This window comes from Ylistrum balloti, unplaced genomic scaffold (assembly GCF_031769215.1).
Source record: "Ylistrum balloti isolate Yb309-2 unplaced genomic scaffold, AGI_CSIRO_Ybal_v1 Utg369668, whole genome shotgun sequence".
Taxonomy (NCBI): Eukaryota; Metazoa; Mollusca; class Bivalvia; order Pectinida; family Pectinidae; genus Ylistrum; species Ylistrum balloti.
This window is the reverse complement of record NW_026781915.1, coordinates 3,482,232-3,501,856: the sequence shown is the minus strand read 5'-3', so window position 1 is coordinate 3,501,856 and position 19,625 is coordinate 3,482,232. Positions and strand designations below refer to the sequence as shown.

Here is a 19,625-nt window from a genome sequence, read left to right as displayed (position 1 = left end):
CCGAATTAAAGCAGGAAATTATACATTTATAGAGCCGAATTAAAGCCGGAAATAAGCCAAAAATAACGTCTGCAATAGACTGTTAAGTAGGGAGATGGGTTTAAGCAAAACCGAGTAATAAATTACTCAGCTACAAGGAAGATAATACTACAAATAAAAAGGAAAGCACTCAGCTCAGAGTAGCACGTCCGCCCGCTCCGGGAGCCGTAAAGGAAAGAGGAAGGGAGATCACTCTATGTTCCTGCAGTGAAGGCTCATGGATGGTAGGGAGGGCAGGATTTTTGAATCTTTTGTTTTTGGGATACAAAGATTGGTGTAGGTACCATATTTGCATACTAAAGTTATGGTAATTATTACTGAAATGAAACTGTGTTTATACGTTTATAGGGTATAGAGCAGATGAACAAGTTTGAGACTGACTTTGACGCCCTAGCAGCAGGAACTCCATCTGCTGTTTCACCAGCAGCAAGTACAGGTAGTGATCCCTGGGGAACTGGTTCAACCTCTCAAGCTGATCAAAAGTCTGCTGATAATTCCTTGTTTGATAATGATTTTGGATCAACCACCAATGGTTCTGCCCAGAGTGGTCAGTCAGATCTCCAAGATATTGACCTGTTTGGGACACAGCCAGTCATTAAAGGCAAAGATGACATCATGAATCTTTTTGGACCCCAGAACTCACAGATGCCAGGAGGGTTTCCTCCTCAAAACCCGCAAATACCTGGAGGGTTTCCTCCTCAAAACCCACAAATACCTGGAGGGTTTCCTCCTCAAAATCCGCAAATGCCTGGAGGATTTGGACCCTCAGTGTCACCAGTACCCCAAGCATTTGGAGTGTCCACAGGTTTGCAGCCTGCAGCTTTTCCTGGAGCTCCTGTGGCTGGAGTTCCACCTCAACCAGGCATGCCAAACCCATTTGGAGGGCCTCCTGCATTTGGAACACCTCAGGTAATTGGATAATGGTAATTTATAAACCTGTGACTGCCCAAGTTATTTTCTCTTGAAGATATTTGGTAAAATAGCATGAAATAATTCAAGTTCTTCGATGCAACAAGTTATTAGTCATGACATCATGTGGAAACTCATGTCTACAATCAGCTTTGTTTTACACTGTATTTATTAGGAAAACTCAACTGTCACAATTGTTGATAGAAATGCAGAAGAGGTAACATTTTGCTGTTTTAGCATGACATTTTGTCTAGCCTGTTGTGTCCTGTGTTATATCTAAATTGATAGAGCTCCCTGTAAATATTTTCCTGTCTGTCTGATGTTTACTGTGTGTCATCTACATTGATCTAACTTGCTGTAAGTATTTGCCTGTCTGTCTGATGTTTACTGTGTGATATCAAAATTGATAGAGATCCCTGTAAGTATTTTCCTGTCTTTCTGATGTTTACTGTGTGTCATCTACATTGATCTAACTCGCTGTAAGTATTTGCCTGTCTGTCTGATGTTTACTGTGTGTCATCTACATTGATAGAGATCCCTGTAAATATTTTCCTGTCTGTCTGATGTTTACTGTGTGATATCAAAATTGATAGAGATCCCTGTAAGTATTTTCCTGTCTGTCTGATGTTTACTGTGTGTCATCTACATTGATCTAACTCGCTGTAAATATTTGCCTGTCTGTCTGATGTTGACTGTGTGTCATCTACATTGATAGAGATCCCTGTAAATATTTTCCTGTCTGTCTGATGTTTACTGTGTGTCATCTACATTGATAGAGATCCCTGTAAATATTTTCCTGTCTGTCTGATGTTTACTGTGTGACATCTACATTGATAGAGCTCCCTGTAAATATTTTCCTGTCTGTCTGATGTTTACTGTGTGTCATCTACATTGATCTAACTCCCTGTAAATATTTTCCTGTCTGTCTGATGTTTACTGTGTGATATCAAAATTGATAGAGATCCCTGTAAGTATTTTCCTGTCTGTCTGATGTTTACTGTCATCTACATTGATCTAACTCCCTGTAAATATTTTCCTGTCTGTCTGATGTTTACTGTGTGATATCTAGATTGATTTAACTCCCTGTAAATATTTTCCTGTCTGTCTAATGTTTACTGTGTGATATCTAGATTGATTTAACTCCCTGTAAGTATTTTCCTGTCTGTCTGATGTTTACTGTGTGACATCTACATTGATAGAGCTCCCTGTACACTTTAAATATTTTTCTGTCAGTGTGATGTACACAGTGTGACATCTGCATTGATTTCACTCCTTGTAAATATTTTTCTGTCAGTGTGATGTACACAGTGTGACATCTGCATTGATTTCACTTCTTGTAAATGTTTTCCTGTCAGTTTGATGTTTACTGTGTGATATCTCTTATAGATCTAACTCTGTCAACATTTTAATGTGTTAAAACTACCTGTAAACTCTCCCTGTTTGTTTTTTTTGCTTTGCAAGGATACTCAGTCCAAGATCTTGCACATTGTAGTTTACCATTGATATAACCATATAATTGTAAACTCTCTTCAGAATACTGTTGAAAAAAAAGAAACCCAGATGTATTATTATTGACTTATTTTAGGTTTAATTCTCTGTAACACACTTGCAGTCATGTACTCTGTCATTGCAGTTCTCACCTCCACCACCAGTTCCTCAGAGGCCTTCTGCTGCTCCTGCCCCTGCCATTAACCCATTTGGTGAGGATCCATTTGCCAATGCAGCACCTACAGGAGGGTTTGCCAACTTCTCTAATGGAAACACTGCAGGTGGGGCTTTGTTTGATGAACCACTGCTGGCCCCTGTCAAGTTGACAGTGGAGGAGGCACCCCAAGTGGAGAACAAAGCTGGTACAGGTGATGCCTTCAGTGACCTCTGTGAATTAGGGACCAAGGATAAAACAGCCCTCAGCCCAAAAGGCTTGTTTGCAGAGTTGAGTGCTCAGCCAAAGAAAAGTATCAACCAGTTAAGAACTGAACAAGTGCCAAAGGGGCCACAGGCAAGTGACAGTGACCCATTTGGGTCTGTAGACAATGCATCCCTTCCTGCAGTGGTAAACTTTTCCTCCCCATTTCAAACAAAAACTTCCGATCCTTTCGATACATCACATATCAAGCCTGCTATTTCCAGTCAATCCAAGCCAGAATCCTTCCACAATGTGCCATGTTCTTCCAAGTCTAAATTTAAAGATTTGGCTTTTTCAGAAAATGATGACTTTAACCTTCCATCACCGGAAGGGCCACCACCCCCTTTACCTTCAATGGCAACACCTCGTGACATGCCTCAGATTATTCCCCCTGCTCCACCACCCCGACCCAGTGGCAGCCCAGCTGCAAATTCCACTCACTCCACTCTTCCACAGCCTGACTCTCCCCCCAGACTGCCTCCTCGTAATTCAGTGTCAAACCTACAACATACTCCAGTGCCGCGACCTCGGCCAAGGCCAAAGGTCAACAGTGTGAACAACTCCCCACCACTGCCACCTCGAAACAAAACTATTTCCACAAAAGATTCAAATGGACAAGAATCTCATATTGCCAAAAATAATGTGGATAAAGAATCTCATGGAAATGGATCAACAAGCTCTGACAATGTGATAAAAAATGTGCCTGTGGTGGACAGATTTGTGATTGAGGATCCCTTCCTCAACTCGGACCCTTTTGCAGAAACGGATGTATTTTCATCTTCATCATTTGATGGATTTCCAAGTTCTCTCAGTATAGATGATTTTAATTCCAATGATCCTTTCATGTCTAGTCAACAAAATACAAATAACAACAGGGACAAATATCTGGACTCAAAAGATGATCCTTTTGCAGTGTTTGATAATTGTTTGAATGACACTTTCAATTTCAAAAGTGGAAATTCTAGGAAAAATTCCAAGAAAAAGCGGAATAGTACTGGAGTGAGTATGAAAATAAATGAGAATAGCTGTTGTTGGTTGTTTTGGCTGTTACTAACTGCATCCTAACAAGAAATCACGGCAGAGCATGATGGTCTTAATTCTCAGCAGTATAGTGTGGGTGTGTATTGACGTCACTCGTCGACATATGTGGACTTGTAGATTTATAGCTTACTAATGCTTCACTCCTTCATCTATGTATTTACCTGTATGCCTGTAAAGCACTGTGTTTAATCACTTAACATTATTTCCAAACTTTTCACATCAGATTCTGACATTTATAATGGACTTGGATGGTAGCTTTGTTAGATTTTTTCATTAATCTTTATGTACATTTGGAATTTTCAAAAGAGTATTTAATTTTGTTGTGAAATAGGTCACTGTAATTTACACAGATTGGTGATCTTTCTGATGCTCAAATTTGGATTATTATTCTATTGGTGTAAGTGATAGACATCTGATGCCTTTGTTAGATAGGGCTTCACAAAGGAACATACAAGTTATGCTTTTTGAATGTCAGAAGCTGGTACATATCCCTTTCACTTGAACTAATTTTGCTTTCCATAATTTTTGCTTGCTTACATAAATTTGAGTTTTGTAGATTACAATCCCACATGATGACAAGTCAGCTGTTGGTAAGTTTCCAGAGAACATTAAGTCTTTAAAAAACAAAACAAAAAAAGTAGAAATTCCTATATTCATAAGAGTGCTTTAGCTATAGACAGAAGTTTTGTGGAAGATAGTTGTAGAAAATCTCTGAGTGAAAGAGATACATCTTAGAAAATTTAATGCTTTAGGGTTTAGGTGCCTTTAAATACAAAGATTTGCTATCACAAAATTATTTATAAGTCATAAGAAACTTACTCTTGTGGGCTATAATCAATGATAATATAACGATCATGTATAATTTTGAATTGCAGCTTTGCCTGTTGGGTTGAATTGAATGTTTTGGTGTGTTTCACATGTCTGGTCTGACCATCTGTATTCTGCCAGCTGCTTGGTCTGTCTTTACTTATTGCTCTACAGGGCTTTAGCTTTGCCTGTATGGTGTGACTTTGGCGTCCCTTTGTTGCTTAACGTCACCTTTGTCTGTCTGGTACAAAGATATTTTGCTTTTAATCCTTTATCTTTAAACTTAATAAATGCATTGTTTCAAGTTGTATCACCTTTTGTATTTTATATTTCAGTTTGATGATACAAGTCTTTTTGATGACTTCTTTGATAAACAACAGTTTAGTGAAGTAGGTTTTACGTAGCTTTTTATGGGCTAGGTGTAGTCAACCTTCTACGCAAGTGTAATGTCTGTCTTTCTTTTACCTTCTTTCTCAAACTTTTCCAGAGCAAGTATTCCTCAGCAATGTCTTTGGTTATGCTTTGTTTCTAATAGTTGATTAAGTAATATTAAAATTATGATCTGATAAAGCAATATTTTATAATGTTTTTCCTTCAATCTGATACTAGATACCTGTTGTAGAAGGAAAAGTATACTGCATGACCTACATTTATCAACCTTTCTTTTAACTCTGGACTGTATATTGATGGTTGTATTACTACCGATGAAGGGAAGGTGTGAACGTTTCAAGTACTGTATTACTGAACAAAGTATTGATAGTATTGTACTGAAGTACTTCACCAATCGAATTCCTTAAATTTATGCAACAAGCTCTCTGATTGGCAGAGCCAAGTCTAGATCGATTGTGGGTGGAGCCAGGTGAAAAAATACTGTGCAGACATCGGCATTTTACAAACACTCGACTGTCGCGAGAGGTTAATTGGAAGAGTCCAAGTCACAGGTGGCTTCAGATCAGACCTAATTGGGTAGTCCCATTTGTTTCGTTCTACACCCAATGATACCTTGCTTTTCCATCGATGGTACAACGAGAAAACGAAAGTTACTCAGTACTAAACTAATTTACGTACAAAATATATATCAACAGGTTAGATCACTGGGACCGGAGAATTCATAACATCTTAACAGTGAATATAGTCATATAGTCATTCTGTACTAGTTTTATTTATTTATTTGTTTTTTTGAAAGGGGGGGGGAAGGGTTGGCTCAAAATATTTCGGTTTAAGCCCAAGCTCTATTATATGTAACAAAGAATTACGATTTACCTGGGACCTCCTGATATATGCCGATAATTCATACTGCATTAAAAAGTAAAGGAATTCTGTGGTCCCATATATTTTTTATTTTATTTTTTATCTTTCCATCGAAAATTATACCACGGACTTATATACTATATAAGATTATACATATCCGCAACATGTGAAAAAACTTTGAAGTTGGTGGGGCGGAATATCTAGAGCATTTACTACTGCAAGTTCCAGAAATTCTGACACAAGTCGGGTATTTGCCCGAAGCCTCTGTCTCATGACATTGAATACATATTCAGTTACGTTGTATCCCGGGGAATAAGGCGGCTGAAAAACCAGGGACACGCCATATTCTTTCAGCATATTTCTTAAAATGCGCTCTCCCTGTCTTTGGTGATGGAATCCACAATTATCCATCACAACCACATCGCCTTGTACAAAAACAGGATTCCCCATATCGTTCGTATCGGACATAATTTCGTCGAAGAAAATTTTGCGTACTGTTGCCGTCGTCGGACATTTTTCCAGCGATTACTTAGTAATTGTTATGTAACTGATAGTGTACATTAACTCCGCCTACCGGAACAAATTGGGTGTCAGATCAACTATTCAGGTTGTCTAAACTCCGCCCCCGACCAATCACAGAGGTCGTTGTATACTTGACTCGATTATTTGAATACTTCAATACAATAGTATCAATACTTTGTTCAATACTATAGTAAGTGTGTCGTTCACACCTTCCCTTCATCGGTAGTAATGATAATATAGGCTGTATGTCATCAGTCAGTGTTTTAAGTGTGGACAAGTGTATTTTGAAGTTGGAGTTATAACTGGGAGAAATTTGTCACATTGTATAATGTAGCTTGTACTTTTAAACTGTTTATAGTCTCTATAGTTGTAGGTACCAGTTAATTTTATTGGAATCTGCCTTTAGTAAACCCCCAAGCTTCCATGTAATACATCCTGAGCATCATTTACACTTGCTCTTAATAGTGATAATATTCTACCTAGTGTGAATTGACAAGGATTGGTAAATTTTCAAGGATGTGAAATTGTTATTTGTTTGGTGAATAATCGCTCTGACAAGGGGTATTTGTGTAGTGAATAATTACCCTGACAAAACCAAAGTCACTCTGACTAGGGGTATTATCTTGTGTTGGAAATAGTCACTCTGAATAGGGTTATCATTTTTGTGGGCAATAGTTATGCTAACAAAGGTATTACTTAATATTACTTTGTATAGTCTATAATCATATGTGTGACCAGAGTGATAAGACAAGAGGAGGACTAAGAACTGCATGTACTCACCTTAATTTTCTATGGAGTAGTTTATTTGCTGCTGTTAACTGCTTTCTGCTTTAATTATTAATTATTGAGACAGTCTTGAATATTGATGATCATGTTATTTGATATGAAAACAATCTGAATAATATTGAGATTACCACATAATGATACACTAAACTACAAAAACACATTTTAAAGTTATCCACTGAAAGTTACTCTCAGATTAACTGCATTGAAATTAAGCTCTAAGAATTTATTCTCACAGATCAATATTGGGATAATCCATGATCTAATACAGAGTTTCTATCGTATAGGACAATCTTGAATTATCATCGTCCTGAAATTGTATTATATATAAACTTTGAAATCATCTACAGTCTACAAGAGCTTGATAATCAACATTCAAATTATCCATTGGCTTAAAGAGTTTTACAAAGGGCAGGACTGTTTTAACCTTTTTTTTTGTATATGCACCATGTTTAATCGGAGCTTAACAATTCATATGCACTTATGTCTCTCATTGTGTCTGATTGATATTTATTATGTTGGAAACCATGTTAAAAATCAGATCTATTTATCCCTTATGTCAATTTCCCATTTCCCTCTCCTGTCAGAAAGAATGAACTTTCTGATATATTCAAGAACTTTTAAGCCACTCTTAAAGACCAACTCAAAATCGTAACCACCTTGCAATTTAAGGTGACTTCATTCCAGTTCTCCAAAATTTCCTCTTGTTCCTTTACACTGTATGTTTTGTTATTTTTAAAAGAATCCTTCAATATTGAGACCAATTTTTGGTCCAGTCCTATAGGTAGTCCTGATAGCAAGGTTACATGGTGTTAATTCTACAGACAGCTGTCGGACCTTTCGTCCTTAAAAACATATTATGCTGTAAGTCTTTAAGTGATTGTGATTAAATGGGAGCCAATTATTATAACACTGATCTCCTATTTCAGAATTAATGCAGTGATATGAGGTGACACGACCTTTATTGTGCACTGAGGTGAGACTACTGTTGGCTGTCGTTTTGTACTGTTAATTAATATGATGTTAGTTACATGTTGTCAGGTGCAGCTAACAATGCTTGGCTTTTACTTAAAAAAAAAACAACACATTGCTTGCTGGTTATCACATTTCTGCTTTATTTGTCACTGTTCAAGTTACATAAGATGAATGTTGGTCAGATCTAAAATCCTCCCTGATGAAATGATAATTTAATGTTGATATTACATGTTTTATAATATGTATGAACAACACACAACCAGTTGTCTTATTGGTCCATTTCTTTCCCTAGGAGCCGATCTATGCAGTAGTGAACAAGCCAAAGTCCTGAGGAGACACAAAGTGACCTGTTGAGCAAAAAGCAAACCAGTTGGACAGATTTATCTCCCTTTACCACAGACATGTATTGCAATGCATGCAGGACACTAATTCTGTGTTTTATTACACACCATACCTTTAAACTTTCATCTGCCTTCAATACTGACTGAATGTACTCATTTTATTTTTAGAAAATTTCATGACCAGATTCAATTGATTTTTTATTTACCTTTTGTTTTAATAGTGTTAAATGACACACAAAATGGAAAGGAATGGTTAATTTCAGACTGGACCAAGAACTATTACAATCAGCATCTTGTTTTGCATTGTAATTGCCTACATCACATCATTAATTTTTGTGTTGTTATGATATTTTCAAATATCTTAATTGAGTGTGTAAACCTGTAGACCAGGAGTAGAACACAAGTGATATATAGAATTTTAATTAAAATTGTTAATGATTTTGCTGGCACAGAACTATTTTGTATCTGATTACAATACAGAGTTTCTTGTAACTAGATATAAGGTAAAGTATGAGAAGATACACAACCATTTTGTATAGAGACGATACAAAACTGCTCTCACTACATTAGGTGAGAAATGATATAGGACTATTTTTTATCATATGGTTGAAATGGATGGTGTTGAAATGTGAGAAACTACTAATTGATTTTGTATTTGGATTGTGAAGGTGTTGGTTTTGTATTAGATTGTCAAGATTTGAGATGATAAAGAATGATTTTGTTCCTTATTGTTAAAATGTGATACTCATCAAGTGGAGGAACCTGCTGTGTACAACAAACCCAGCTGTCATGGTTATTAAAGTGGTCCTAAGTTTTCTTGATGTGAAGGTTTATAATTGCATATTTTTTGCTGAAATTTATATATTTTTGAAAAGATATGTAGTTCTAAGTGTTTAGTTAAGAGACGTTGGTTAGAATCCTTATGTGCCTATCATAAATTGTGGTGAAATTACAGGATCACATGGTCTTTCTGAGCAGGTAATGTACAGCAGTTGAATTAAAAGTTTTAAAAACAGGGAGATACTGTTAAATGAAGTATTAACTTTTCAGGGGCAGCCTGAAATGGGAACCATAATATAAAACAGAAAGGTTAATGATTATATACAAAGCAAAGTGATGTATTTAAGATAAAGGATGGAAAATTTGAAATTTCCATTTTGAAGTCTGCGGTGCTGTTTAATTGAGAGGTGCTAATGGATATTTAATTTTCACATTGTTACACATATTGCCTGATATGCTCACACATTGCGATTGATTAGACATATTGTTGTAGAGAGAAAGAAACAGGAGTGGTACAAGAATTTGTGATTGATTACACATTACTTTAGGGAGAGAGAAACTTGTGATTGTTAAGAAACATGGAGATGGAGAGACACATTGCTGCAGGGGAAAGAAACATGTTAAAATATGTGATTGTTAAGACACTTCGTGATAGATTAGACACATTGTTATAGAGAGAAACTTGTTAAGGAGAAAGACACATTCTATTGATAAGTGATGTTCTATAGGAAGAAAAAAATATGGTTGTTTCCACACATCATGATGGATTAGACACATTTTTATAGAGAGAAATAAAATTATGATTGTTAAGACACATCATGATGGATAAGACATATTGTTATAGAAAGAAAGAAAAATGTGATTGTTAAGACACATCATGATGGATTAGACACATTGTTATAGAGAGAGAAAAACATGATTGTTAAGACACATTGTGGTGAATTAGATGCATTGTTATAGAGAGAAAGAAAAATGTGATTGTAAAGACACATCATGTTGGATAAAACATGTTGTTGTTGGGAGAATGAGAATTATGAATATTATACTTTTGGTACATTGTCTGGAGAAAGAAACATTGATAAGACACAAGGTAAATGTTTTTGTAGGGAAGTGTTTTGAACAGTCATTCCTTTATCAAAGTATTAAGGTATATAGTCCTCTCCACTGCATGTTTCAGGATAGATTTGGAATAATATAGATATCTGCTGCAACTTTACAATAGCAGTTGGTTTTGTTATCAATAATTTAGTGATTCTCTTTAAAATAAAAGTGCTGTGTTCATTGGCAAATCCAACAAGTAATGCTGCCAATATCTTCTTACATGAATATATCTCTGAAATAAAGAAGTTATGGTGTACCATTAGATATCAATTCTAGATAAATATCGAGTAATTTGTATAACCTATGCATTATATCTGTTATGTCAGTATTCTATATGCTTGCAGTACTTGTCAACTGTGTGCTTACACTATTGTTAATATACTTTTATCATTGTTATATAGATTATTTTATAAATTACTTAATTTGAATGATTTTTTGTATCATTTTTTATGAGTGAAGGAATTTTAATATTAATTTGTATGTACACATACTATACAAGTTTAAATAATTACTTACGATTCCACAACTTGTTAAATTATATTATTTATCTCTATATTCCTATATTATTACTTTACAGTAATAATCAATCCTCATGATGCCATATTACTTGCAATTTGTTATCGAGAATATCTCTTGTTGATAGATTTTGTTTGGGCATCGTAGGAGAAAAATCATTTTAATATTGTAAATATGGTATTTATTATGCAAAAGCGTCTATATATTTGTTTTATATTCCCCATCTTTAATGCCTACACACATGCTTACATGCCAAACCAAGGGAGATTACTCTGTCCTAAACCTGTGCTTGGTGTCAATGATACTGTTATATATGTATAGATTATCGGTATTATTACAAAAGAAGAATTTACTTGTTTTTACCAAAAAACTTAAATTTGGAAAGTGCAATAAAATCAAAAATTAAAATTTCAAAAGAGTTTTGTTTTTTGTGTGGAATTGGTCTCCAATCAGCATTTCTATTGTGAACTCCTTATTACAAATAATTCCTCATCATAGAGTGATTCTCATCAGAACCTATGGATTTTTATTTTGAATCCAGGAGATGTTTCAGATTTGAGCATACCAAGAACATGTGATGCAAATTAAACAGATAAAAGTGGTAGCCAATGTCGTGAATTAGCAGTAAGCAACATTCATCAATTCATCAAGTTGTTTCATTGTTTATTGCAACACTAAGGCAATACATGTTTTTGTTCATGGAAGCAGGCAATTGTCACATTAACAGTTTTTGAAAAAAAAAACTTGCACCAACTTGACCAGTTACCTTCAATGTCTTTCTGTGTGAAGGTGTATACAAGTTGGATTCCGTATATTAGACACCTTATAACTGTGTATACATAGCAGGCCTTGTATCTGTCCCAATAGCACTTTGAATCATGAAAATTAGAACAGTATGACGGTACACCATTACAAATATTGTACATAACAAAGTAGTTTGATACTTACTTTGACAATAATTAATACAATAGTTGTGGACAATAACTCGTGCCATCGAAGTGCCTCATCTCCTCACAGTTACCAATTACTCTTATCTAACCGTGCTTCTAGGCTATAATTATTGCGGCCTAATTAGCATTGTCTGTCCTGATTAGAAAATTATAATTACATTTTATTTCGAGTACTTCTAAAAAACTGCAAAAAAAAAAAAAAAAAATACACATTGTCAAAATATGGTGGCAACAAGTCTCATAATTGATAGTGTCAAACTCGGAACGTATTCCCGATTTCCGACCTCCTAACTTCGTTTTCCCGTCCCTGCCCCACTCCTATCTCCCAGACTCCCGGTTCCCGCCCACTTATTCCTGGATTCCAGCATCCTCTATTTCAAAACTTCGCTATCTGCAGCTTGCAAATCGCTTGCATTTACTATTCATTTCGTATTTTGTATTTTCGATGGATTATGAACGCACGAGTAACACCAACACCTTTTAAAACACGTGATCACTGTCTACGTGAAAATGTGCGCACTATGAACGCAATTAAATATGATCGGTCAGCGTGATATATTGCACTGAAAGCACACTGTACATCAATAACAAATGATTAAGCAAGTTTGATGTAAGCAACCTCTGCAAACTTTTCACAATTTATAATTTTGTAAATAGTTCAGTTATGGAACTTATTTTTGTAAGCGTGCGAACTGCTGAGTGTAACCTAAATCAGGGGAGGTAACAAGAAATCTTTACGCGCATGCTCATTTCGTACCGGAACAGCCTTTGCCGCCAGTGCGCCTGCAACGCGTTATCTAAGCATCGCAGAAAGACTTTTACATCCTGAAGAACTGTATCAGAAACGCTTCATTGAGAACTCAATCACGAACATTAAGACAATATGGCAGACAATTGTAAATTATATGTCGGAAATATAAGTTTTAATTCATCAGAAGGCGATCTACGAGACCATTTCGAACAATACGGCAATGTTCTTGAATGCAACATTGTTTTGGATCGTGAGTCAGGTCGGTCAAGAGGGTTCGCGTTTATCACATTTAAGGATCCCTCAGAAGCAGGAAATACGATTACCATGGACCATGAATTGGACGGGCGCAGACTAAAGGTTTCGATAGCGGAGTCAAAACCTGGTGGCGGGAGAGTGAATTATGGTGGCGGCTACCAACAACGGTCGTCCAACTACCAACAACGGTCCAACTACGGAGGTGGTGATGGATTCCAAAGGCGTGGGTACGGAAGTGGTGACAGCTATGGTTCATCGGGTGGTTACGGAGGTAGTGGTGGCAGAAACTACGGAAGTGGTGGTGGTGGAAGACCATACGGAGGAGGAAACTACGGAGGAGGAGGAGGAAGAAACAACTACGATGGGGATAGTTATGGATCGAGTGGGAGATCTGGCTATGGAGGAGGAGGCGGAGGCAACGGCTCAAGAGGTGGTGGCTGGTAGGTGAATACAACACGTGTGTTATTGTTGTACTCGCTCTCATCTGACTCGATCACCAGCATCGCTCCTAATATCGTATATATGTATATATACATTCAGATGTTGGAGTTACAGACAGACATTGTAATAGTAACAGGCTTTCAGAACAGTTACACTTCATTTCTTGTATTGGAGCTACAAAGAGGAACTTTGACTATTAACACATCAGACCATGATTAATGTTGTTGCCACGAATTTCCCTTAATCATTAATAAAAAGGTTGTACAGATATTACTTTGCAATTGTTGTAGCTCATCAGACCACTTAGCCTGAGTTTGGAAGGCAAAATGTAATAATTAAATGTAGTCACAGACTATAAATGTGTTTTATTTTGAAAATTATTTTTATTTCCCCATCCATGATGATTGCAAGCTTTTTAATGTTTGGATGTCAGCCATGCATTGATAGCAATCACTTGCTAACATTGCCCAATTTCTTTTTTTATTATAGTTAAAACATGTAGTCAATTTACACCAAGATGATGAAAGTATAATCACCTCATGTTGTAGATAAGTGTATAGTGACAATCTGTGTTTCAGGCACTTCACATGAAAATGAATGACAGGTAATTTAAGACAAAGTAATATAACTGCCAGTTCTTTCTCTGTCCCTTTTCAGTTATTTGGTTGCAATCTTGTGTACCATCCATTTCTTATTTTCCTAAGTGTACATGATGATGTAATTACTACAAAATGCCATTATTGTATTGCATAACCATACTTCTTATATATCGTCGGGGAACCAAAGAGCTGATTACTCTTCAAATATTACTGTCTCCTCTTTATGGTAGATGTTTGTGATAAACTGCATATATAGTGTTATAAAAAAAAATTGATCGGAGATACAGTTGCATATTTTGTATACACCTTTCCTCCAAAATATGTATATTTAGAACATCTTTTCTAAATAATTTTTCTGAAAATGCTGACAATTGTTTTTATGAAATCAAAATTAATTTTGGTTTTTAGCTTTCATGATGCAAAGTGCTGGTGAGCTATTTTGTATGGCGTGGGGCAGCTTCTGTCGTCAACTTTTTATCCTAGCATCATCAGAATTTGCCTTTTGTCCGTAGTCACTCTCCATTTTTAGATCATTATAATTCTGTTGCTATTCCTTGAGAAAATTGATAAATATTTCCATTGACAGTTCCTTTTGGTACAGATCAGAACATTCTTTTATGATATCAAGTAATAGTGCATTGGCAACTGGATATCTAGGAAATTGCCATGTTTCATTTTGAAAGGGATTGAAATTTTAGGTAGAAAGCTGGAAATTTTGAGAATACTGCAGATATATATATTCACTTTTTAAAGTGCTAGAGCTGGATGTCAGTGGATGGATGTAGCACAAGATTTTGGTTTCCCAAACGTGGTCTTGCTGAAGTAGTTTTACCTATATCATCTGATTTTAGTCATTTCAGTTTGGTTTTGTCCATGTGAATATGAAAAAAAACATGCTTAACCCATTTTGACACAAGAACCATGCAATAATCGACCGAACTTGTTTTGGCCATATGCATGTGATAGACTAGATTTTTTAAAAACCAGAATGTTTGGACACAAAATAATGGTTCATAAGTGGCCTTTAAAGAAGAACTAGATTAGAATTGAAACATTTTATTTAGCTTCTTTTGAAACAGACAAGATATAAGAGTTTCATCATCCTAACATGCAGTAAATGATAATGCTAATTATACCGCATCAGAACAACTTATTTCAGGAGTCTTAATAGACATTCTGTCTACCCATATTGTTCATGCATATGTATATCCCACAGATTTCCAAGAACCTTCCTGTGTTGATAGTGTGAGCAGTTAGTAATTAACATATAGTTTGATTACAGACATCCATATGACGAGGATCAAATTTATTTTCATCAGGACATCATGACAGACGGAAGGTAGACATTATCACAAGACTTCCTAACAGGACACTTTATATGTACTTTAAATTCAAAATGATCAATTTGGTAAACTTATAAAATGGTGACATGAGAAATCCAAGATTAAGTAATTGATCAAGACTAACCTTTATTATTTTGTTAAGACTTTCCCTATGGGTGTAACATGTAATACAGCTTCTTTGTTTATTAAGACTGGTTTTCACAGAGACATCTGACAAACAGGTGCTTGAAAAAAAAGCAAAAGATCAATAATATTTTTTCATAAGATATATATTAAATGCAGTACAACACATCTTTATGAAATTTTATAACTAATTAGTATACAGTAAAATGCTTAGATAATGATGCGGTAGTTTCTGCCGTGGTATAGGAAAAGTAAGGAGCACAAAAAAATTGGTACGTTGCAGTTCAGTGACCGCACACTTGCTGGATCAGGTTACAGCCAATTCTTTAATTGGTTTCGGTAACTTTGATGTCGATGTCCTTTCAGGTACTAAGATCAACAAAGGGAATGGCAAGGCTTTGGATGCAAGCCCTGACCTAAGTGGCAAAAATATGGATGTGAGCCTAGGCCTACATGGTGATGGTGCTGATGTGATTCCTGACCTATCTGGTGAGGTCTTAGAACACCTCTGGAGGCAGAAACAGATATAAGTTGAATAAAGTGTTGCTGAGGACCTAACACCATCCAGTCCTGGAACCTCTTCTAGAAAAAGGAACTCCAAGACACATGGTGAAGTCAACTGACTTGGTAAATGGAACAGTTAGAAACGAGTGGTATCTTGATATGTTACACTTCATTTTGTACAATAGTAATTAAATAACTATGTATGCAGTGAGGTATAATTTGACAAGATATCACTTTTCTCAAAAGAATCTGTCTTATCTCATAGTAGATAAAGTAACAGAATTGGGAGGAAAACTGGAACCCACTTGCATATTATATATTCTTTTCCAAAGAAAAATATATATAAAAAAAACATGTAAGCAATAAAATTACTTGAACTAAAAGTTAAAATAGAGATATTGGCAAGGTATAATCGACGGACTATTATAACTACCAAAATTAATATCAATTATAATTTATCAGTATTGCAGTATTGGCAGATCAATCATGCTGCTGTACTCGGAAAATATAGTCAAATCGAACAAAATGTATAACTTTCACTTTTAATTCTGTTTTTCCAACCTTTTTGAAAGAGCAAATCAAGACAAAGTAGTAGTCCTGATTGGTTAGGTTTACATGTAATGTCGAATACGAGTCGGCAATGAAATTATCTTGTTCCTGAAAACAATATTTTGTCTGCAAAAGCAACAGCAATCATATGTTGAGTAAGAGGTTAGCAGCTTGTTTTACAAACGAAGTAATACTCAAATATATTCTGATAAAACCAAAACAATATTGCAAGCTCTTGTATTGATTCTCATTTTAATTGTTTTTAAAAGTTTGGTAAATGTTTTATTTGACTGAAATGGCCAAAACAGGCAGATGACTTCATCACTGTTGTTTACATAGTGCCAGGTATGAAAACTTGCCTGCAGAGATAGGCAAGTGCCCTTGGGTGAAAATTTGTGACTAAAAAGTGTTGCCAGGGATAGCCCAGTTACAGACACCTGATTTGATCGAAAGGATATCAAAATCAATTAAGAAAAAAAAGGACCCAAATATTATTCCTTATAAGCAGTTATTGTAAAGAAAGTTAATGAAGAGAATATTTGCTATGTGGTAAATGTTTAAACGAGATATCATATTAAATGGGATCTACTGTAATATTAATTCTAGAATGCTTGTTAAATGTAGATAGGCATTTCTAATGTTTGGTGAGACTAGACCTCCCACCCACCTGTACAAAAAGAAAATTAAAGATATTGCACTCGATTATTAAAGTCAATCTGACATGTTGGATGTCTAAGTCATAAACAAGATAATGTACACCTTGTGAGATGATTAAGTGTTGCAAGCAAAAAATTGAGTATCATGCCTCAAAATACATGCAAAACTAGATTACCGCATTTAACCAACTGTTTAGAGTTTTTTCCCTTTGTTCATGCCTTCCTTGCTATCTTTCCCACAACATATTCACTTTAATATAAATATTTCCAGTGAGCTCCTCTTCAGATGGCAGTGTTATGAGTATCAAAGGAAAGCTATTAGTTCTCACTGTCTGTAGAGTTTTAACACTTGACATGTGCTTTATATAGTACATTTCATTGCCAAATTTTACATGCAAGGTGCGAGAATATTGAAATGACAGTATGACAAAATGTCATGAACAAAAATGACTTAATTCTTGCCAAATGCTGCACTATACATACATTATGAAGTGTCTAAATCCTTTCAGATGAGTTTCATAAGAAATGTAAGTTTATACCAACAGTTTCCACCTATCTACCACATCCAGAAGAATAAGAACAGAGATACGATGAAATCTTAAACATTTAGTAATACATCATGACAGAAAAATATTAATAATTTGCAACAAAACACTTGACCAGTATTTAAGGAGTGCACACCAAAGCATCGTTTTTTATAGGAAGGGATTAAGCTACATCATGGTGGTAATTACAGTGTATTGCCTTGTACCATGAAAGCATGTCTGCTGATAAATATGGTTTCTATGGAAACATGTCCATCTGGTTATTTCAAGTCCACTGTCATAAGATTGTGGGCGGTTCAAATTACCATTTGATCAAGATGAGTCTGTTCATCAACAATACATAGTTAAGTCTGATATATTCATATATGTCAATTTATTGAAGATAACTAGATTGATTTATACTCAAATGTTGCTCTGACACTTCTTATTTCAGGATAGGGGTTGACCTATGTGAGATCCCCTTGGTCCCCAGTTGTGTATTATTATCTTGAGACAGATCATTGTTATAATATGGCACACATTTTTGATTTTGACAATTATAGCCTGGTATGTTATTAGTAACTACTTGATGGATTATTCTCTTAAAGTGGTGTAATAGGCCATAGTCAAAGGTTGTGCATTCAGTTGACTATATTTGGCTGATCAGAAAAAGCAAATGTCTGACAGATGACCATCTTGAATTTTTATGGCAGTAGATTGTTATCACTGTTTCAAAGCAATAGAGGGATCATTGTCTACACATATAGCTTTTCCCTTTTTGTTCATTGTTTAGAACAAATCTGTGGATAGAAGTGAATGGGAAACAATAAAACCAATAAAAGCCTTTAAGTGTGATATGATGGTGAGGCCCCAATTAAGATTACCCAGGTATCTCTTGTATTTAAGGTTTTGCAGTATATGAGGTCAGTTGTTGAAATGCTTATACACCCCTCATGTTAGTCAACAAGCTATGTTTAGGTAATTTTGTCTTTAACAACAGAAACATCGCTGAATTTTATGTATTTTTAGTGAACTGATGACAAGTTGTTTAAATTGCTCTTTGTACATTACTTGTATGCATATCCTTGAAAGATTCTGGTTTGTACTCTTTCTTTAAAATTACTTGATGGGTCATTCTTTAATTCCGTACATGGCATAGGTTTATTACAAAGGCCTTATCGGGTTTTGAAAGTTGGAGTTGGTTATGAGAACCACATAAAAAGTACTGAATAGATTTTTCTCAAATTTCCAATGTATAGTGAACAGATCTGTATCCTGTCGTCAACCATCTTTGATTTTGAACCTAGAAAATTTCTACAGCTATTTCTTGAGAAGTGCAGCACGAGTCTTTTCAGTTTTGCTTTTAAGACTAACCATAGTCCTTTGTGCCTGATTAATTTTAAACTGGAATGAATAATATTATGGTTGGAAGTTAAATGGCTATCTTGCATTTTACGTATAGGCCTTCTCAAATTTCAGTCCCACCTTTTTAGGTCGCCTGAGCCGAAGATTTGTCAGGCGTCGTGCGTTGTTAACTTTTCACATATTTGACTTCTTCTCAAGAACCACTGAATGGATTTTGACCAAACTTGGCACAAAGCATCCCCATGGGAAGCTGCTTCAAGTTTGCGAAGAAAAGGGTGTGGCCCCAATAGGGGCCGCATGAGGGGGGAAAAGGGGGTAAAATTAGGTAAATCTTTAAAAATCTTCTTCTCATGAACCAACAGTCAGATTAAATTCATATTTGATATTTAGGGTCCTTATGGCAAGGTCTACAAAGTTTGTGTATGAAAAAAAATCGGGTCAAAAACTGCCCCACTAGGGGGCGCTCAAAAGGGTCTAAAATTCAACTGACCTATTTCAACCAAATATGGTAGAAAACATCCCTTATTGAAGGACATATGAAATTATGTTGAAAAAAGTGATAATGTCCTCTTTGGGGCCCATAAGGGGTGTAAA

General features: G+C 35.6%; 2 protein-coding genes across 6 annotated transcripts in view; both read left to right on the top strand.

Moving 5' to 3' along the window:
• The window catches only part of LOC132560678 (disabled homolog 1-like), a 28,153-nt gene extending 16,766 nt beyond the window's left edge, over positions 1 to 11,387 (top strand). For 3 of the 5 annotated variants that reach the window (XM_060225382.1, XM_060225353.1, XM_060225359.1), the window contains 4 exons: positions 388 to 948; positions 1,124 to 1,165; positions 2,582 to 3,853; positions 8,526 to 11,387. In XM_060225382.1, the coding sequence (XP_060081365.1) occupies positions 388 to 948; positions 1,124 to 1,165; positions 2,582 to 3,853; positions 8,526 to 8,564 (1,914 nt within the window). In that variant the 3' untranslated portion in view covers positions 8,565 to 11,387. Of the gene's footprint in view, positions 1 to 387; positions 949 to 1,123; positions 1,166 to 2,581; positions 3,854 to 8,187; positions 8,235 to 8,525 lie in introns of all 5 variants that reach the window. The other 2 variants (XM_060225366.1, XM_060225374.1) reach the window with 2 other exon arrangements.
• Positions 11,388 to 12,693: 1,306 nt separating this feature from the next.
• On the top strand, positions 12,694 to 13,638 carry LOC132560572 (uncharacterized). The gene has a single exon (XM_060225240.1). It carries the CDS (start codon positions 12,805 to 12,807, stop codon positions 13,369 to 13,371), a length of 567 nt encoding a protein of 188 aa, XP_060081223.1. The 5' UTR covers positions 12,694 to 12,804; the 3' UTR covers positions 13,372 to 13,638.
• The last annotated feature ends 5,987 nt before the right edge of the window (positions 13,639 to 19,625 follow it).